The sequence below is a fragment of the Pongo pygmaeus genome, chromosome 19, assembly GCF_028885625.2.
Source record: "Pongo pygmaeus isolate AG05252 chromosome 19, NHGRI_mPonPyg2-v2.0_pri, whole genome shotgun sequence".
Lineage (NCBI taxonomy): Eukaryota > Metazoa > Chordata > Mammalia > Primates > Hominidae > Pongo > Pongo pygmaeus.
Window position 1 is genome coordinate 53,762,616 of NC_072392.2, and position 19,757 is coordinate 53,782,372.

Sequence of the window (19,757 nt, forward strand, 5' to 3'; positions counted from 1 at the left end):
TATGTTAAGCATATAGATTTATTAAAAATAATGCTAATATAATCCCGGGCACATGGATTCCAAGAGAGTTTTTGCAGCAGATTTCATTATAGTTAACTTAACAGCTAAATAATAAGGGTGTATTTATTTTAACTTACAGAGTCACTAAATAATAGAGGGAAAGGAAAGAGTAGGGCTAATCCAGTAGAGACTGAAGCTGGTATCAACCTTCCCTAAGCATCTGTCTGGTCAGCAGCCTGGGGCAAAGCTTGTCTCTAAAGGGTTAATGAGGCCCCAAAGTGATTTTTGCACTGAGCTCCTCCTGCACCTACCAAGGTGCCAAAGGCATGAGATTCAGAAGAGAGCAGAACCAGTTTATTGAACTGTTCAAATTGGTAAAAATGATTAAAAGCTAAAGATTTTCATAAACACTATTCCAAAATGTTAATTTTAAAAATGTGACTAGCAATGTGTGCATTCCCTTTATGTCCCCTCCCTCCCTATCTCTTAAAATAAATTTGAACACCCAGTGTAAAAAACACTTGAGGGAGAACCAGAAGTCAGCCATTTGAGAAGAGAGTGGAGAGGGAGCAGACGGCGGGGAGCAGATGCCGGCCCCGCTCGGGCTGCTGACGCAGGCTTCGGTGGCACTAAATCCCCCAGTAAGGCATCAGGTGTCGGGACTCCTTCTCATAGACGTCGGGAACTATGCCATAAGGTGTCTGTACCATTTTAACTGTGGACTTCCCAAAGAGCTGGCGCTCGTAGTCTATCAGTTGCCTCCAGAAGCCTACGTTGGGCCTGATGACAGGTCGCCGGGCTTTCACCCAGTTGTACGCCTCCAGCAGGCACACGTTGTGGAATTTCATCAGATACGCGATACACAGCGTGGCTGAGCGGCTCACCCCTGCAGCACAGTGCACCAAGGTGGCCCCGTGCTTCCTGCTCACACTGTGGATCTTGTCAGCCACGGTGTCAAAGTACAGTCCAATGGGGGCATGCGGCATGTCAGCCAGAGGCACTTTAACATACTCAAATTGGGGCCAGTTGAAATTAGGGATCTCAATGGTAGCATTAACAATGCAGGTGATGCCACGAGCCTGGAGGAGGTGCCGATTGGAGGCCACACTGCCTCTGCCCAGGAATAGAGAGGAGGTGATTTGAGCAATGCCTCCTATGTCTCCCTCGGAAATCATCCGAGGGGCCATGAGAGTCCTTGGTAGCGTGCTGTGACCTCTGGAGCTCATGAAGACGCCAGCAGTCACACTTGCATCGTTGGGGGCAAGACCAGAGTGTTTTATTTTCCTCCACCAAGGAATCCAAAATTACAGTCTCCTTCCTGCAAAATACAGGTATGTGTCAGTACTTAAAATGCTACTGATTCATCACAGCCTTCTGTCACGTTTGTCAAATGGGAAGATTAGAGGGTTTTTTTTTTTTTTATAATACAGTACAATCTTTCAAGTATACAGACAAATCATTTTCTATCAATTAACAGTTGGGAAAAGTCACCTAAGACACAAACATGTGAAATCAATGTAAAATTCAGCTCTCTGATGATTGTCCAAAAAAAAAAAAAAGTGGGGTGGGGGGGTGGTGGCTGGGCATGGTGGCTCATACCTGTAATCCCAGCACTTTGGGAGGCTGAGGTGGGAGGATTGCTTAAGCCCGGGAGTTCAAGACCAGAAGACCAGCCTGGGCAACACAGTGAGACCCCATCTCTACCAAAAAAAAAAAAAAAAAAAAAAAAATTTTTTTTTTTTTTTTTTTTTAAATTAGCTGGGTGTGGTAGTGCATGCCTGTAGTCCCAACTACTCAGGAGACTGAGGTGGGCAGATCACTTGAGCCCAGGAGGTCGAGGCTGCAGTGAGCTGTGGTTGCGCCACCACCACACTGCAACCTGGGCAACAGGGAGACCCAGTCTCAAAAAAAAAAAAAGGGCAGGTGAGGTAGCTCATGCCTGTAATCCCAGTACTTTGGGAGGCTGAGGCGGGTGGATCACCTGAGGTCAGGAGTTCAAAACCAGCCTGGCCAACATTGGGAAACCCTGTCTCTACTAAAAATACAAAAATTAGCCGGGCATGGTGGCAAGCGCCTGTAATCCCAGCTACTCGGGAGGCTGAGGCAAGAGACTCGCTTGAGCCTGGGAGGCGGAGGTTGCAACTAGCTGAGATCATGCCACTACACTCCAGCCTGGGTGACAGACTCTGTCTCAAAACAAAAACAAACACAAAACCACAAACTATTTCCTATCATTTTGTGACAATGTGAACACAGTGGCATTTCCATAGAGATAATCCCAGGCAATTTGAAGGCCATGGTCTTCAAAGTTCATTCCTGTAAGTTAAATGAGCATTTTACCTGACCTGACCTTGGGTGTGGCTAAATAACTTCACCTTAATTCTGAGCTCCACGATGAATCTCACTGGCTTTTAACCGTCTGAACGTCGCTATCCTCTCATTATTCCAGTGTTTGCTATTAAATGTCAATATATACATTTATATATATATTGATATATATATTACATATATATTGACATTTAATAAGAGCAGAAAAAGAAGTTCTCAGTTTCCTGAGATCTTAGCTACATCTGTTCCTCTCACCAAAAAAAAAAAATCACAATGCTTTATCACCTGTGCCCAGTGGCAAGTGCGCCTGCCCACACCCAGGGGACCGTCGGGAAGCCTGCAGTGATTTCAGTCAGACAAGAGCCTCCGCGGGTTCAACAGGCAGGCAGTGGTGGGGTACTCACTTCCTCAAGAGTCCAGTGTGCGCTGCCTGGGTCTGGATCCAGAAAGTCCTAAGTGAGCAGTGCTGGTGACAGTGGATACAAATCAAATCTGCAGGAAGACAAGGAGGCAAGGACACAGCCAATCAGGAAGTTCCAAAGAATTCCTCACGGACTTTCACTACGACCTCGGATTTGACTGAAATAGAGCCAGGAGGTGGAAGGTGCGCTGAACATTTGCAGGTGTGCATTTAAAGGCTGCACCAGTAAGAAACACCAGCCTAAGTCTCAGCTTTTTGTTACTGACACATAACCCACGGTGTGACAAATAGAGTTTTGACAATAATACAGACAAATCTCCTCCTCTTGAGAGGAGACTCAGAGACCACAACCTATCCACGAAATGTCCGGCACTACTGCCTGCTCGGTGGGCTGTGAGGACACAACACGGACTCGAGTCTCTTCATGCACCGTTAGCCAGCCCTGCAGTGGGAAGGCCTGGGTGGCACCGCGGTGAGAGGATGGACAGGCCAGGTGCAGCGAGGGTGAGCCAAGCAGCCCCGTGCCTGAACACAAGGTGGAGGACAGTGTGCACCAGGAAGCTAAGGACAGGTGCGGCCGGGACATGGCAGGGAGGACGGCTTCACGAGGAGCAGGACTGCAGATGTGGCTGCAGCCAGGAACGCTAACTACAGGCGGTGCTGGTGTTCAGGATGGCAATTTGACATTTTCCTGCATTTTGTTTTCTTTTCCATGTTGGCCCTATTTTATTCATTTATGCTATGTAAGTACCATGAACATCATAAAAAATGTGTTCTTCTACCACCTGTTCCCGTGCCTTTCCCAGGTAACTGTCAGACCTGTCGTGTGTTTTTTACAGCTCTGTTGAGGTGTACTTGACATATAAACTGCTATACAACTTAATCAAGTACATAACCTGATGAGTTCTGACATATGTACACAATGGAGACACCAGGACATCATAATAATAAACACATCCATCATCGCCCTCGAAATTTCCTCATGTTTTTTTATAATCCAACCCTTTCTTGCGCTTTACCCCATTCCCAAGCAATCACTGATCTTTCTTGTCACTATGGTTTGCACTCTAGACTTTTCTATCAATGGACTTTTATACATTTATAGCATATAAATATATATAGGCCAAGTGTGGTGGCTCACGCCTATAATCCCAACACTCTGGGAGGCCGAGGAGGGTGGATCACTTGAGGCCAGGAGTTCGAGACCAGCCTTGCCAATGTGGAGAAACCCAGGTCTCTACTAAAAATACCAAAATTATCCGGGCATGTTGGCACACACCTGTAATCCCAGCTACTCGGCTGGCTGAGGCAGGAGAATCACTAGAACCCAGGAGGAGGTGGAGGTTGCAGTGGAGCCAAAATTGCACCACTGCACTCCAGCCTGGGCAACAGAGCAAGACTGCGTCTCAAAAACTAAACACACACACACACACACACACACACACACAATATATATATATAGTATACATATATGTATATACATATGGGGTTTTTTTTTTTGGTCTGGCTTCTTTCATTCAGCATAACTTAGACATTCACCCATGACGCTAGGTTAGCAACAGTTCACTTCTTACTGCTGATAGTACTCTGCTGTATAGATAACCACAATCTGTTTATCCATTCACCTATTGATGAACCTGGGTTGTCTCTAGTTTAAAGCTATTGTGAGTACAGCTGCTATGAGCATCCACGTATAGGTCTTTGTGCGTACATATGCCTTCCTCTCTCAGTTCAATACTCAGGAGTGAAGGGCTGGGTCCTATGACACGTATGTTTAACATTTTAAAATGGTTTTTTAAAAAGAAACGATTATAAATATATATAAATATAAATATATAAGTATATATAAATATAAATATATAATATATAAAAATATATAAATATATAATATATAGATATATAAATATATAAAAATATATATAAATATATAATATATAAAAACATATAAATATATAATATATAAATACATAAATATGTATATTGTATATAATATATAAAAATATATAATATATAAATATATAATATATAATATATAAATATATAATAATATATTATATATATAAATATATAATATATAATATACAAATATATAAAAATATATATAAATATATAATATATAATATATAAATATATAAGTATATATTATATAAAAATATATAAATATATAAATATATATAACTATATATTATATAAATATATATAATATATAAATACATATATAATATGTATATTATATATATATGTATATTACATATATATATATATTTTGAGATGGAGTCTGGCTCTGTCACCCAGGCTGGACTGCAGTGGCGCAATCTCAGCTCACTGCAACCTCCACCTCCCAGGTTCAAGAGATTCTCCTGCCTCAGCCTCCTGAGTAGCTGGAATTACAGGCGTACACCACACACACGGCTATTTTTTGTACTTTTAGTAGAGACGGGGTTTTGCCACGTTGGCCAGGCTGGTCTCAAACTCCTGACCTCAAGTGATCCACCCACCTTGGCCTCCCAAGGTGCTGGGATTACAAGCGTGAGCCACTGTGCCTGGCTCCATTTACGACTATTTCTATCATTATAATGCAGGGGCTCTCAAACCTGAGTATGCCTCAGAATCCCGCAGAGGGCTGTGCGCACAGACTGCTGGACCTTTCCCCAGCTTCTGATTCCGTCCCTCTAGAGTGGGGCTGGAAGAGCTGCCCTTCTGAGGTGAGGCTGTGGGTCGGGGGCACGCTCTGAGACCTACTGCAGAGGTGAGTGCTGTGGCTCTGTCTGCATTCCCTCTGCAAGACTGAGGCACCAGGCATGCTGGTGCTAACAGACCACAAGTCCCTCCTGGACACTGCCCTTCTCTGAAGGGAGCTGCCTCCTCACTTGAGGCTGGGCCCGGCTTTGGGAGCCCACATCCCATGACTGGTTAATGCTACGGGAGTACACAGAGCAGTCCACAGGTGAAATCACAGCATGAGGAGGAACGAGGACGCAGTCACATAAGGAAACTGCGTGTGTGTGCATTGGATGTAAAATATGAACAGGGCAGAAACTGAGAACATCCTTTCCTACAGCAGAGCAGGGTCTCCTGCCACTTCCAAGTCTTCCCTGGCAGAATCCTACTGGTTTAAAAAGCAGTCACTATGGTAATAAACACAAAATTAGGCCTTCAAGCTACTAGGGATGACGCTCCTCATTGTGGAAAATCTGGAAGATGCTAATCAAATTTCCAAGTAGGTTATCTAGTTGTTGTCTAATTAAGAGAGGCTTGGCCATAGACATGGTGGCTCATGCCTATAATCCCAGCACTTTGGGAGGCCAAGGCGGGCAGATCACCTGAGACCAGCCTGGGCAACATGGTGAAACCCCGACTCTACTAAAAATACAAAAATTAGCCGGGTGCAGTGCCGCATGCCTATAATCCCAGCTAGTAGGGAGGCTGAGCCAAGAGAATCGCTTGAACCTGGGAGGCAGAGACTGCAGCAAGCTGAGATCGCGCCATTGCACTCCAGCCTGGGTGGCAGAGCAATGCATCCTCCCAAATTACGCTGTCTGGGAAGGCACTTGCCTTCCTGAGGCAAAGGAGCCCAGGTTCCCTGTGGAAGCCGGGCTGATTCTGTTAACTCACATTTGCTGAGTGGTGTTAGGGTACTTGGTGCTATAGGGAAAACAGATTGTGAGCCCTCGGGGCAGAATCCAAGTGAGACAGACACATTGCTCCCTCCCTGCTGCTGCCAGTCCATCTCTTTGCCAACAAACCTGCTTAAAATGCCAAAGCTGGTCCCAGGTTTCAGGAAAACAACTTCCACCAGAGGGCATGTAGAGGGCACAGATGCTATAGATGCTTCTCTGACAAACACTCCTGATCCCCTTGACAGATTGGAAAATACACGGTTCAGAAGGGGTGAGAGATTTCAACTTGAGAAGTGAAACAAGGAAAAGATGCAAGGTGTCCGGATTTCTAGCTCAAGTCCACACACTGCTTCTCTGCGGTGACTGCATCGTGGCTGTGTTCTCATTACCTGCCTCGCGGCGCTCCACACCACCAGCCAGCGTCTGCCACACACGCGGGGGGGTGTGGATCTGCCTAAGAAGGTGTTTCAGTGCTACTTACAGAAAGGCTAAGCCCAGATGGGCTTCCCCTAGTGCCAGAACAGGGAACTACTGCCACATCCTGGTACACCATCTGGTGCACAAAACATCCCCCTGGCTGCAGAGGGTGGACCTCAGCAAGGAGCAGCCCCAGAGTAGGCACTACAAGAAGCCCTAGAGTCATCCAGTTCTAAGATCAAGTAGAACTAGATGGTAAAAAATAAAAAACCCATGGGTATTACATCACAGGTGCATGAAAATCTACTCAGTAAATGTGTCCTGGGAGACAGGGAAAGGAGATAGGGTAGCAGAGTTTGACCCGTATTTGAGGGATCACAAATTGCATGGTGCTCTCTGAGTGAACATGCCATCCCACTGCAGGACAATGGTCTCTGGGACGAAGATGACCAGGGAGAATGCTTAAGAATGACCACATCACTGTCTATGGTGTTCAACTTGGCCTTCCCAAGATGCTCTGGCAATGGCACGTGCTTCTTGGAGGAAAAAATGTTTTCCTGGCTGGGGAGATGGGGGTAGGGTAGAGTGAAAGACAGAAAGGAAGAGCTGTCCTAAACCAACCCCAGGGTTTTTTGGGCTTTTTTGTTTTTGTTTTTGCAGGGGGACGGGGGCAGGGGGGGAGATGGAGTCTCACTCTGTCACCCAGACTAGAGTGCAATGGCGTGATCTCGGCTCACTGCAACCTCCGCCTCCTGGGTTCAAATGATCCTCCTGCCTCAGCCTCCCGAGTAGCTGGGATTACAGGTGCGTGCCACCACGCCCAGCTAATTTTTTGTATTTTTTAGTAGAAACAGAGTTTTGCCATGTTGCTCAGACTGGTCTTGAACTCCTGACCTCAGGTGATCCACCTGCCTCAGCCTCCCAAAGTGCTGGGATTACAGGCTTGAACCACTGCGCCCGGCCGGGTTTGTTCTTAACCAGCTATAAGCAACATCTTCTCAGAGACGATGCTGGTCTTTTTGGATAATAAGCATCGAACACTAAGTACTGAACAAAATACAAGATTAGTGTCTTCCCAGCGGGCCTCTAATCTCAGTAATACATACACTAATATTAATAACACCTGATTGCTCCCTGCACCGCGGAGCTCCTGGGATGCGGGCATCAGCCTTGTAGCCTTATGGTCAGCACCGGTATCCGAACCTGGAGCAGTGGTACCCGACACTCAGAATCGCTACATGGGGTCATGGCCTAATCAGAGAGAGCATCCATCCTAATGCCATGGAGGTTACTTTTCTTTAAAAGAAAAAAAAAAAAAAAAATGATGACAACCACCAGAATCAGCAGTTAACTGAAATTCTATCTACGGCTTTTCTTTTCATGTTCAGTCAACAGCAGAAAATGGCCACAACAGTGCCTCAGATGACTGTGTAAAATGCTCTCACTAAAATACTTTCAGTTTTAGGAATTTCAGAGGGCCAGAGTATATACTGGAGAGGCCTACACTGTTACCTTTTTATATTCAAAAAGCTTATGTAATCACATTTTCTCCTTCTAATAAAGTAAATGTCTGTCTAGTTCTTTTTGTTTTGAGACTGAGTCTCTCTCTGTTGCCCAGGCTAGAGTACAGTGGCACAATCTTAGGTCACTATAGCCTTGATCTCCCAGGCTCAAGAGATCCTGGGATTACAGGGGTGAGCCACCAGGTCCGGCCCACATTTCTGATTTAGTAACAAAAATGATAATCCTAGCACTTTGGGAGGCCAAGGTGGTTGTGTCATTTTAGCTTAGGAGTTGGAGACCAGCCTGGGCAACATGACGAAACCCCATTTCTACCAAAAAACTCAAAAAACAGCTAAGCCAACATGGTGAAACCCGGTCTCTACTAAAAATACAAAAATCAGCCGGGCATAGTGGTGTGCACCTGGAATCCCAGCTACCTGGGAGGCTGAGGCACTAGAATCGCTTGAACCCAGAAGATGGAGGCTGCAGTTAGCTAAGATCGTGCCATTGCACTCCAGCCTGGTTAACAGAGCGAGACTCTGTCACAAAAAGTAAAAATAAAAAAGTAAAATTTCAGCCAGGTACAGTGGCTCACAACTGTAATCACAGCATTTTGGGAGGCTGAGGCAGGAGGACTCCTTAAACCCAAGAGTTTAAGACCAGCCGGGGCAACATAATGAGACCCTGTCTCTACAAAAAATATTTTAAAAATTAGCCAGGCATGGTGTCATGCGCCTATAATCCCAGCTACTCAGGAGGCTGAGATGAGGAGGTCACTTGAGTCTGGGAAGTCGAGGCTGCAGTGAGCCATGATTGTGCCACTGCACTCCAGCCAGGGTGACCCTGTCTCATATATACATATTAAAGTAAAATGAAGTAAAAGATATTCACAAATTGTTCTGTCACCTGGAAAGCTTTAGCAATTGTGGTAAAACATCTCAACATCTTCTACTTACTTTGGAGGAGGGATCGTTTTTGCTTTTCTCATTGTATTAATTAACTGATATGATAGTGTCCTGAGATGAGGATAAATACACATAAGATATATAAAGCCAAAGACTGAGAGTCACACTCCGGTTCAGCCACAGATAGTCCCTCAGTGTGACATGCAGCCACAGAGCAGCTGCCTATATAGGTGTGACCAGGCCAGCCATCTCGATGTCCGCAGATGGACCAGCGCCTGTTCACACTGCATTTGCTGAGGCTAAGAGAAGCCGATCATTGGTTTTTGTTTTTGTTTGAGATGGTGTCTTGCTCTGTCACTCAGGCTGGAGTGCAGTGATGCGATCTCGGCTCACTGCAACCTCCACCTCCCGGGTTCAAGTGATTCTCCTGCCTCAGCCTCCCGAGTAGCTAGGATTACAGGCATATGCCACCACACCTGGCTAATTTTTGTATTTTTAGTAGAGACAGGGGGTTTCACCATGTTGGCCAGGCTGGTCTCGAACTCCTGACCTCAGGTGATCTGCCCGCCTTGGCCTCCCAAAGTGCTGGGATTACAGGCATGGGCCACCACTCCCAGCCCGATCACTGTAAGATACTAGCCAGCTGCTGGGATATGCCACAGCCCAAGAAGAAGGGCAATACATTAGATAAGCAGGAAAAACCATGTCAGCATCGTGACACAAATGCAAAGATTTGAAGAAGTTCAGTCCCAGGTGATCAATTCATAGATTCTCCATGTTGGAAACAGAAAGAGTAGAGATAGCAAGAAGAGACCATCAATAACTATAAAAGGTGGAAGGTCTGCATTTATCTCGGTACCATGGGGTAATCTGTTCACATCTGGAACTGAATTCTTGTATTTGGTCCTCACCCACCTTGGTGCTTAAATTACCTACCACTCATTTACACAACAGTCTTTCACTGAGTTTATGCAATGTGGCCAACACCCTGCTCAGTGTTGTTGCGACTGCTGCAGAATGTATTCCCCAGAGATGGCCACAGCATCTCCCATCTCACATGACATTCTTACAATGTAACCTTGTTTTTTGTTGTTTTGTTTTTTGAGACAGGGTCTCCCTCTGTAGCCCAGGCTGGAGTGCAGTGGTATAATTTTGGCTCACTGCCACTTCCGCCTCCCAAGTTCAAGTGATCCTCCCACCTCAGCCTCCTCATGTAGCTGGAACAACAGGTGTGCGCCACCATGGCCAGCTAATGTTTGCATTTTTCATAGAGACAGGGTTTCCCCATGTTGCCCACGCTGGTCTCAAACTCCTGGGCTCAAGCAATCTGCCTACCTCGGCCTCCCAGAGTGCTGGGATTACAGGCGTAAGCCACTGTGGCCAGCCCTTACAGTGTAATCTTGACACTCTTCCCATCCAACAGTGGGGCTGATGTCCCCTCATTTGAACCCTGAGAAACCTTTGTGACGGCCTCAACCAAAAGAATACAGTAAAGGCTGGGCGTGGGGCTCATGCTTGTAATCCCAGCACTTTGGGAGGCTGAGGCAGGATGACCGCTTGGACTCAGGAGTTCAAGGCTGTAGGGGGCTATGATGGCACCACTGCACTCTAGCCTAGGCGACAGAACGATGCTGTCTTTAAAGCACAAACAAAAAAATACAGTAGAAATGATGCTTCTGAGGCCAGAGCACAAACATGTCGCACACTGCTACCTTGTTCTCTTAGGACTTGCCCTTGGAACCCAGCTGCCATGCTGTGAGGAAGCCCAAACTAGCCCAACAGAGCTACCACACGGAGAGGCCATGGGTGTTCAGCTAACATCCCAACTGAGTCCCAGCTGATACCCAAGCTCAACCACTAGATATGTAAGTAGAGATACTTTATTATGATTATAGCTCCCAGCCATCAAGTCACCCCCAGGCTTTGAATCTCCTACCTAAGGCCTCAGACATTGTGAAGCAAAAGCAAGTTGCCCCCACTAGTGAGGTCCAAATTCCTGACTTACAGGAATCTGTGAGTACAATACAGTCATTTTAGGCCAGGGGCAGTGGCTCAAGCCTGTAATTCCAGCACTTTGGGAGGCCGAAGCGGAAGGACTGCTTGAGCCTAGGAGTTCGAGACCAACTGAAGCAACATGAGAAGACTCTCTCTACAAAAAACAAACAAAAAAAATAGCTGGGCGTGGTGATGTGCACCTGTGGTCCCAGCTACATGGCAGGCAGAGGCAGAAGGATTGCTTGAGTCCAGGAGGTCAAAGCTGCAGGGAGCTGTGATTGCACCACTGCACTCCAGCCTGGGGAACAGAGCGAGTCCCTGTCTTAAAAAAAAAAACAGGGACTTGCAAACAAAACAAATAGTTATTTTACAACGAGTTTTAGAGGTGTGTTATGCAGCAGTAGTAACTACAGCAGGGATATACAGGTAACGTAAGGCATAACCCTGTGCTAAGATTTTATCATCTAACAGAAATGACACAAGATACACATATAAAAACAACTGAGTAACAGTAAGAGATGGACTACCATTGAGTGAACGAAACAACTGGTGCAAAAAAACTGGTGATCAAAGCGAAGAAAAAACAGCCCATAGTACTGAAAACCTGAGTTGTTTCTTGGGGAGTTGTTTTATAGATTGTATACCATGCTTTTTCTCCTCCCATTCTTGCCTTTCAAGAGCCCCCTTGGCCAGGCACGGTGGCTCATGCCTATAATCCCAGCACTTTGGGAGGCCGAGGCAGGCAGATTGCCTGAGGTCAGGAGTTCATGACCAGCCTGGCCAACATGGTAAAACCCTGTCTCTACTAAAAAATACGAAAATTAGCCAGGCGTGGTGGTGGGCACCTGTAATCCCAGCTACTTGGAAGGCTGAGGCAGGAGAATCGCTTGAACCCAGGAGGTGGAGGTTGCAGTGAGCCGAGATCGCTCCATTGCACTCCAGCCTGGGTGATGAGAAACTCCATCTAAAAAAAAAAGAGCCTCCTGTTTTAGACTTGGAATGGAGAATATAGCCCTTTTCTACAGCCCTCACCATTTATCAAGTGTGATCCAAGCCCCAGCAGCATCAATACCACCTGGAGGCTTGAAAGAAATGCAGAACACAGGCTCTATTCCAAGACCTACAGAATCGGCTCCAGCAGGTTAACAAGATCCCAGGTGATTTGTATACACAGTTTTTGAAAAGTGCAAACTGAAGATTAAACTCATTAAAAACTAACTTAATACAATGTGAAAATCTGCCTCATTCTGCCCCAACTGACCTGTGGCAGCAGGTTCGGGCACCTGTCCCACATAAGCCACATAAGCACTGCTCAGCCTCTCCCAGATCAGTATCATTCTGCTGTTGCCGTTCCCAGAGAATCAGAGGTAAATGGAGGTTAAGAGGCTTTCCCAGACTCTACACAGAAAATTAGTAGCCCCACTGGGACCAGAACCGTCCTTCCATGAGTTCGCCATTTGTGGCTCAGTCATACAATTGGACCACAACGGATCCATCCATTCAAAGTCTACCAAAACGTACATTTCATTAGCCGGGGCGAGTGTGGGGTGGCGGGAAACTGCAGCGAGAAAGGAGTTAAGGAACATAAGGTCAGGTTGATGTGACTATGCTTTACTTCTACAGTCTGGGGAGTAATCTCTAAGAATCCTAAACTGTTGGTGGTACAAGATGGTCTTCGGGTGTGAAATATCCAATAAAAAGCTCGCAAAAGTCCACAACTGTATTTAAACTTGTTTAGTGATAACTGGAAACCAATTTGAGCAACGGCTTATATAAATAACATTTTAAAATCTTCCAGGACTAAGTGGTAAAAATTAAATGTGAATCATATGTGCTTGGTTAAATGATAAACTGTTATTTATGTAAGTCAGAACATCTAGAGGCAAAGTGCTTAAAAAAATCACTGATCAGCAATAAAACCCAGGTAGGTATGAGTTTGCCTCAAAACTGTCAAAGTTACTACTGCCCTCTGAGAAGCAAGACCATGACATCTCAGAAAATGCAGGTCTTTTCATAAATAAGATTTCAGTCCTTACAAGCTCATTATTACTTTAAGGGAAGATAAAGAACAGAATTTCTAAATTAGAATAAAGTTCACAAGACTAAGAGCTCAGTAGTTAATAATCACCCTTTGATCATCTTTGATGTCTCATTAGACATATCAAAATCCTTGAAGTTCCAGCGGTGAGCTTCAACCTTCACTCTATGAGGACTTCCTTATCATATACCTGGTCCAATTCCACATCTTTTAGTGATTTTATACCAAATTAACTTCACTTATAATGTATTGATAAATTAATTTCCCATTTTTCTTTACAAATCAAAGGTACCTATAATTACCACGCTAGAGTTTCCGAGCAGGGTGAGGTAAACAGCTGAGTCTTCTGCTTCAGCGGGATGGAGGCAACTGGCGAAGGCCATGCCCGCTCCCATGCCGAGAGCAGTCGGACTGCATTGTGAGGGCAACTGGGTGTCTATGCCACCCTACAGCAAAGGGAAGGATGAAGTTTTCAGCTGAACGAGAGGGGTCCCAAGGCAGAGGATCCTGAAGTTATTCCCTTGGCTTTAACTGAAAAAAATGCTGTCTGGAAACACAATATGACAATGTAATAGTTCCCTTTAGAAGACTACATTACTAATTAGTAAAACATTTCTAGGCGGGGCATGGTGGCTCACGCCTGTAATCCTAGCACTTTGGGAGGCCGAGGCGAGTGGATCACCTGAGGTCAGGAGTTTGAGACCAGCCCCGCCAACATGGTGAAACCCTGTCTCTACTAAAAATATAAAAATTAGCCAGGTGTGGTGGTGGGCACCTATAATCCCAGCTACTCGGGAGGCTGAGGCAGGAGAATCGCTTGAACCCGGGAGGGATGGAGGCTGCAGTGAGCCGAGATCGCGCCACTTCACTCCAGCCTGGGTGAAAGAGCGAAACTCTGTCTCAAAAAACAAAAAACAAACAAACAAACAAAAACACTTCTAGAGGGTCGGGTGTGGTGGCTCACACCTGTAATCCCAGTACTTTGGGAGGCCAAGGCAGGAGGATTGCTTGAGTCCAGGAGTTCGAGGCTGCAGTGAGTCAGGATCATGCCACTGTAATCCAGACTGAGCCAAACAGTGAGACCCCATCTCTCAAAATAAAAAAATTAAAAAAAAAAAGGTTTGCCAACTGATATGGTTAGGCTCTGTGTCCCCACTCAAATCTCACCTTGAATTGTAATCCCCATAATCCCCACGTGTCAAGGGCAGGACCAGGTGGGGGCAGTTTCCCCCATGCTATTCTGGTGATTGTGATTGAGTCGCATGAGATCTGATGGTTTTATAAGCGTCTGGCATTTCCCCTGCCTGCACTGACTGTAAGTTTCCTGAGGCCTCCCCAGCAGTGTGGAACTGTGAGTCAACTAAACCTCTTTCCTTTATAAATTACCCAGTCTCAGGCAGTTCTTCATAGCAGCGTGAGAATGGGCTATGACACCAATCCTTGGTTGAAATTAGTAAGTTATAAAACCATCACAGCATAGTAGACGCATTCTTCAAAGTGTGGTCCCGAGGAGTCCTACACGAGAATCACCTGGGCTGCCTGTTAGAATGCAGACTCCTAGACCCCACCCCAGACCTAATTAATCAGAATTTCTGGAAGTGAAGGCCTCGGAATTCATATTTCTAGCAAGTACCTTTTTAGAAGGAATCTAAAAATATTACTAAGAGTAATCTGATATTGTGGAAAAAATCAACATCTCTTGTACTTTCTAGGAGGATAAATGGAATAAGAAACTCCATAAGTGTAATTTTTGTAAAAAACAAACAAAACAAAACTGATTACTTTCATATAATGCAGTAGTCATTTGGATTTAAGATACAATCTAGGCTGGGCGTGGTGGCTCACGCCTGTAATCCCAGCACTTTGGGAGGCCGAGGCAGGTGGATCACGAGGTCAGGAGATAGAGCCCATCCTGGCTAACACGGTGAAACCCCATCTCTACTAAAAATACAAAAAATTAGCCAGACGTGGTGGCGGGCACCTGTAGTCCCAGCTACTGGGGAGGCTGAGGCAGGAGAATAGCGTGAACCCGGGAGGCAGAGCTTGCAGTGAGCCGAGACTGCGCCACTGCACTCCAGCCCAAGCAACAGAGCGAGACTCTGTCAAAAAAAAAAAAAAAAAAAAAAGATACAATCTAGTACACAAAACAAGTTCCACTCCATTTCCATTTTGGATCATCTTTGGCTGAAAGTTTACACCAAGTAACTGAAGCTCTGTAAAACACTAAATACTTCTCCAACTTTTGTTAACAAGAAACATCATGTGACAAAAAGGAAAAAAAAAGAAACATAATGTGAAATGCTCTAAGAGTTCCATCCCCTAAACATAGAACATATGTGATAGTACAAAATAAAGGCTAGTAAAGATTTCTGTCTTTTTTTTTTTTTGAGACAGGGTCTTGCTCTGTCACCCAGGCTGGAGTGCAGTGGCGCAATCTAGGCTCACTGCAGCCTCAACCTCTAGGACTCAAGTGATCCTCCCACCTCTGCCTCCTGAGTAGCTGGGGCTACAGGGGTGCATCACCACGCCTGGCTAATTTTTTGTAGAGACGGGGTTTTGCCATGTTGCCCAGGCTGGTCTTGAATTCCCAGACTCAAGTGATACTCTGGCTGGCCTCGGCTTCCCAAAGTGCTGGGATTGTAGGCGTGGGCCACCATACCTAGTCTTGTCTTGTCTTTTTTTTTGAGCAAGAGTCCTGGAGCACAGTGGCACAATCATGGCTTACTGCAGCCTCGACCTCCCGAGCTCAAGCAATCTTCCCACCTCAGCTTCCCAAGTAGCTGTAACGATAGCCATGAGCCACCACATCCAGTTAATTTTTGTGTTTTTTGTAGAGACCGGGTTTTGCCATGTAGCCCAGGCTGGACTTGAACTCCTGGGCTCAAGTCATCCACCTCCCTAGGCCTCCCAAAGTGCTGGGATTACAGGCATGAGCCACCACACCCGGCCTCTATGTCCTTTTGACATTCATCAAAAAAGCAGTTTGAAGGCTGAGCGAGGTAGCTCACGCCTGTAATCCCAGCACTCTGGGAGGCCAAGGCAGGTGGATCACTTGAGGTCAGGGGTTTGAGACCAGCCTGGCCAACATGGTGAAACCCCATCTCTGTTAAAAATACAAAAATTAGCTGGGCATGGTGGCACATGCCCATAATCCCAGGTACTCGGGAGGCTGAGGTAAGAGAATCACTTGAACCTAGAGGGCGGAGGTTGCAGTGAGCCGAGATTGTGCCACTGCACTCCAGCCTGGGGAAGAGACTCTGTCTTTAAAAAAAAAAAAAAAATGCAGTTTGAAGTAAAATTGATATTTAAATAGAGTTGGAAGGAAATGTACCAAATTCATGGGAGTGGTTGTCTCAGTGGGAAAGGAAGAGAAATGGCCCAAGGAAGCTCTGACTTGATAATGCTTAATTTTTAAGCATTATAAAAGATAAAGTATGACCAGTGATTTTTGAATGGTGAGTTATGATGCTGGTTAATTTGCTTTCAATAATTTTCTTTTCTTTTTTTTTTTTTTTTTTTTTGAGACAGAGCCTTACTCTGTTGCCCAGGCTGGAGTGCAATGGCACAATCTCTGCTCACTACAACTGCCGCGTCCTGGGTTCAAGCAATTCTCCTGCCTCAGTCTCCCAAGTAGCTGAGATTACAGGTGCATGCCACCACACCCGGCTAATTTTTTGTTTGTTTGTTTGAGATGGAGTCTCGCTCTTTCACCCAAGCTGGATTGCAGTGGTATGATCTTGGCTCACTTGAACCTCCACCTCCCAGGTTCAAGCAATTCTCTGTCTCAGCCTCTGGAGTAGCTGGGATTACAGGGGCCCACCACCACACCTGGCTAATTTTTGTATTTTTAGTAGAGACTGGGTTTCACTATGTTGGTCAGGCTGGTCTCGAACTCCTGACCTCATGAACCACCCGCCTCAGCCTCCCAAAGTGCTGGGATTACAGGCGTGAGCCACCGCGCCCGGCCTAACACCCGGCTAATTTTTACATTTTTATAAGAGATGGGGTTTCACCATGTTGGTCAGGCTAGTCTCGACTGAACTCTTGACCTCAAGTGATCCACCCGCCTCAGCCTCCCAAAGTGCTGGGATTATAGGCGTGAGCCACTGTGCCCAGCATAACTTTCTATATGATTTCAATTTCCAAAAGTAAAAAATATTTTTAATAGAAGAAAATTAACAACATAGTTGTCAGTCCAAGCCCCCTCTCCACTTCCGGCCTGAGCCTGCCAGTGCTCTTTATATAGGAGCCAGAATAACACCAAAGATTTACAATGATGACACGAAGTGTGTCTTCATTATAAATGTTTTGTGTTTTATAATGAAACACAAAGATTTAAAAGATTTAGTTAAATCTTAAGATTTAGATTTTAGCTAAATTGGCAAAATTCTTCATTATAAATCTTCAAATTTGTATGTAATTTGTATGTTGACAGTACTTCCAGATTTTATTTTTAGAAGTGCTTCCTTAAAACTTAAAGCAGGCTGGGCGCGGTTGCTCATGCCTGTAATCCCAGTACTTTGGGAGTCCGAGGCAGGCGGATCACGAGGTCATGAGATCGAGACCAGCCTGAACATGGTGAAACCCCATCTCTACTAAAAATAGAAAAATTAGCTGGGCGTGGTGACATGCACCTGTAATCCCAGCTACTCGGGAGGCTGAGGCAGGAGAATTGCTTGAACCTGGGAAGCGGAGGTTGCAGTGAGTTGAGATCGCGCCACTGCACTCCAGCCTGGTGATGGAGCAAGACTCCGTCTCAAAAAAACAAAACAAAACAAAAAAAACTTAAAGCAAGTTCACCTCCTGGTCACTCTCCCGGGGGGTGGGGGAAGGCTGGTGCTTAGAAGGCGCTCTCTGCCACATAATGTTTACTTGTCAACAGAAGCAGCATGCTCCAGTTAGGGAGTTTTCTCATATGTACCCACACACTCAAAGACATAAGGAGTCAAAACAAACAAACAAACTCGCCCTAGGCCACTGATGCAGAAACTGTTCTGGGACAAAGATAGAAGTAAACCCAGCAGTTGCATATGAACTTCAAAAGAACCTTCTTGTCCACAGAGGTTTCAACATGGCATGGGGTGTGAAAAGCTGACCCAGCTGGACCTCTGGTTGCTCTAGGTTGGTGCAAGAACAGAATGGGACGTGCCCAGGTGAGCTGGGTGGGCTGCACATGAAAGGGCATGGCTGTGATCTCAGCCCCAGGCCTCCTCGCCCAGGCTGAGGCTGCCCCTGCCCTGCAACAGGTGGAAAATGGAGCTCCTCTGTGAAAGCTGCCCGCTGGAAGGCCGACGACGGGGTGACAAAGAACACGACAGGGCTCCTCCCCCATCACCCAGATCAACAGGTTCCCATACTAACGACTTCTTACTCCTCCTCCTTTGGGTGTCTTTTCCTGAAAACTTCTAATTTATCCGCATGTGGTTTCCAAAATTGTGATTATTTTAGAGAATCTGAAAAAAAATCTTTACTATAATGAGCAAAAAAGTCTTTGTGACTTATGTAAATAAAGACTGAAAATAGAGTGATTTAGCTATTTTCCAAGATGCTTTAGAGAAGAAATAAAAAGGATCTACAAATCTCAGTCTTTGTGCTAGTGTTCTTCCATTATCCCTCCAGCTAAAAAGGATTCCCCTGAGGTATTTTGTAAACCTACAGAATTGCATAACACTCTGCTGTAAGGGCAGAAACACAGCACATAATACTAGGCACATGGTAAGTACTTAATGAACTCCTGAATTTAATGGCTGCCCTCAGGTGAACTGCCCATCTCTCCCCACACCCTCCCTCCTGCTCCTTCTCTTTCTCACATTCTCTCACTCTCTCTCACACACACACTTTAAATCCAGCTGGCAAAACTAAACCCAGGCAATCAAAGTGAAGCTGGCAACTGTCTGTTCAGAAAGCAGGAATTCAAGCTGGGTGTGGCACATGCTGCAGTCCCAGCTTTTAGGAGGCTGAGATGGGAGGATCCCTTGAGCCCAGGAGTTCAAGGCCAGCCTGAGCCACACTGCTAGACTCCATCTCTTACAAAGAAAACGAACAAAAACCCTGCTCTAAGCTACTTCTACTTTCTCAGGCAAAGGAAAATTTAGAGAAAAATACATTTAAAAGATTTAAAAGCCGGGCATGGTGGCTCACGCCTGTAATCCCAGCACTTTGGGAGGCCGAGGCGGGCGGATGACGAGGTCAGGAGATTAAGACCATTCTGGCTAACACGGTGAAACTCCGTCTCTACTAAAAATACAAAAAATTAGCCGGGCATGGTGGCGGGCACCTGTAGTCCCAGCTATTAGGGAGGCTGAGGCAGGAGAATGGCATGAACCTGGGAGGCGGAGTTTGCAGTGAGCCGAGATCGCACCACTGCACTCCAGCTTGGGCGACAGAGTGAGACTCCGTCTCAAAAAAAGAAACAAAAAAACGTTTAAAAGAGTCATTGATTCCTGTAGCACAGAGTCTGTGGTTACTTTGGAATTGCCAAGAAGTATGAGTTAGGGTCTGTGCACAGTGCCTCTTCAGGAGTCTCATCC

General features: G+C 45.7%; 1 protein-coding gene across 8 annotated transcripts in view; it reads right to left on the reverse strand.

Moving 5' to 3' along the window:
• Positions 1-19,757, reverse strand: part of DUSP14 (dual specificity phosphatase 14) — a 25,298-nt gene continuing 5,541 nt past the window's right edge. For 3 of the 8 annotated variants that reach the window (XM_054456881.2, XM_054456877.2, XM_054456880.2), the window contains exons 2-3: positions 2,733-2,820; positions 1-1,318 (exon numbers count right to left, since the gene is read on the reverse strand). In XM_054456881.2, coding sequence (XP_054312856.1) covers positions 630-1,226 — 597 coding nt within the window. In that variant the 5' untranslated portion in view covers positions 1,227-1,318; positions 2,733-2,820 and the 3' untranslated portion in view covers positions 1-629. Of the gene's footprint in view, positions 1,319-1,599; positions 1,701-2,613; positions 2,821-19,757 lie in introns of all 8 variants that reach the window. The other 5 variants (XM_063655520.1, XM_054456878.2, XM_054456879.2 and 2 more) reach the window with 2 other exon arrangements.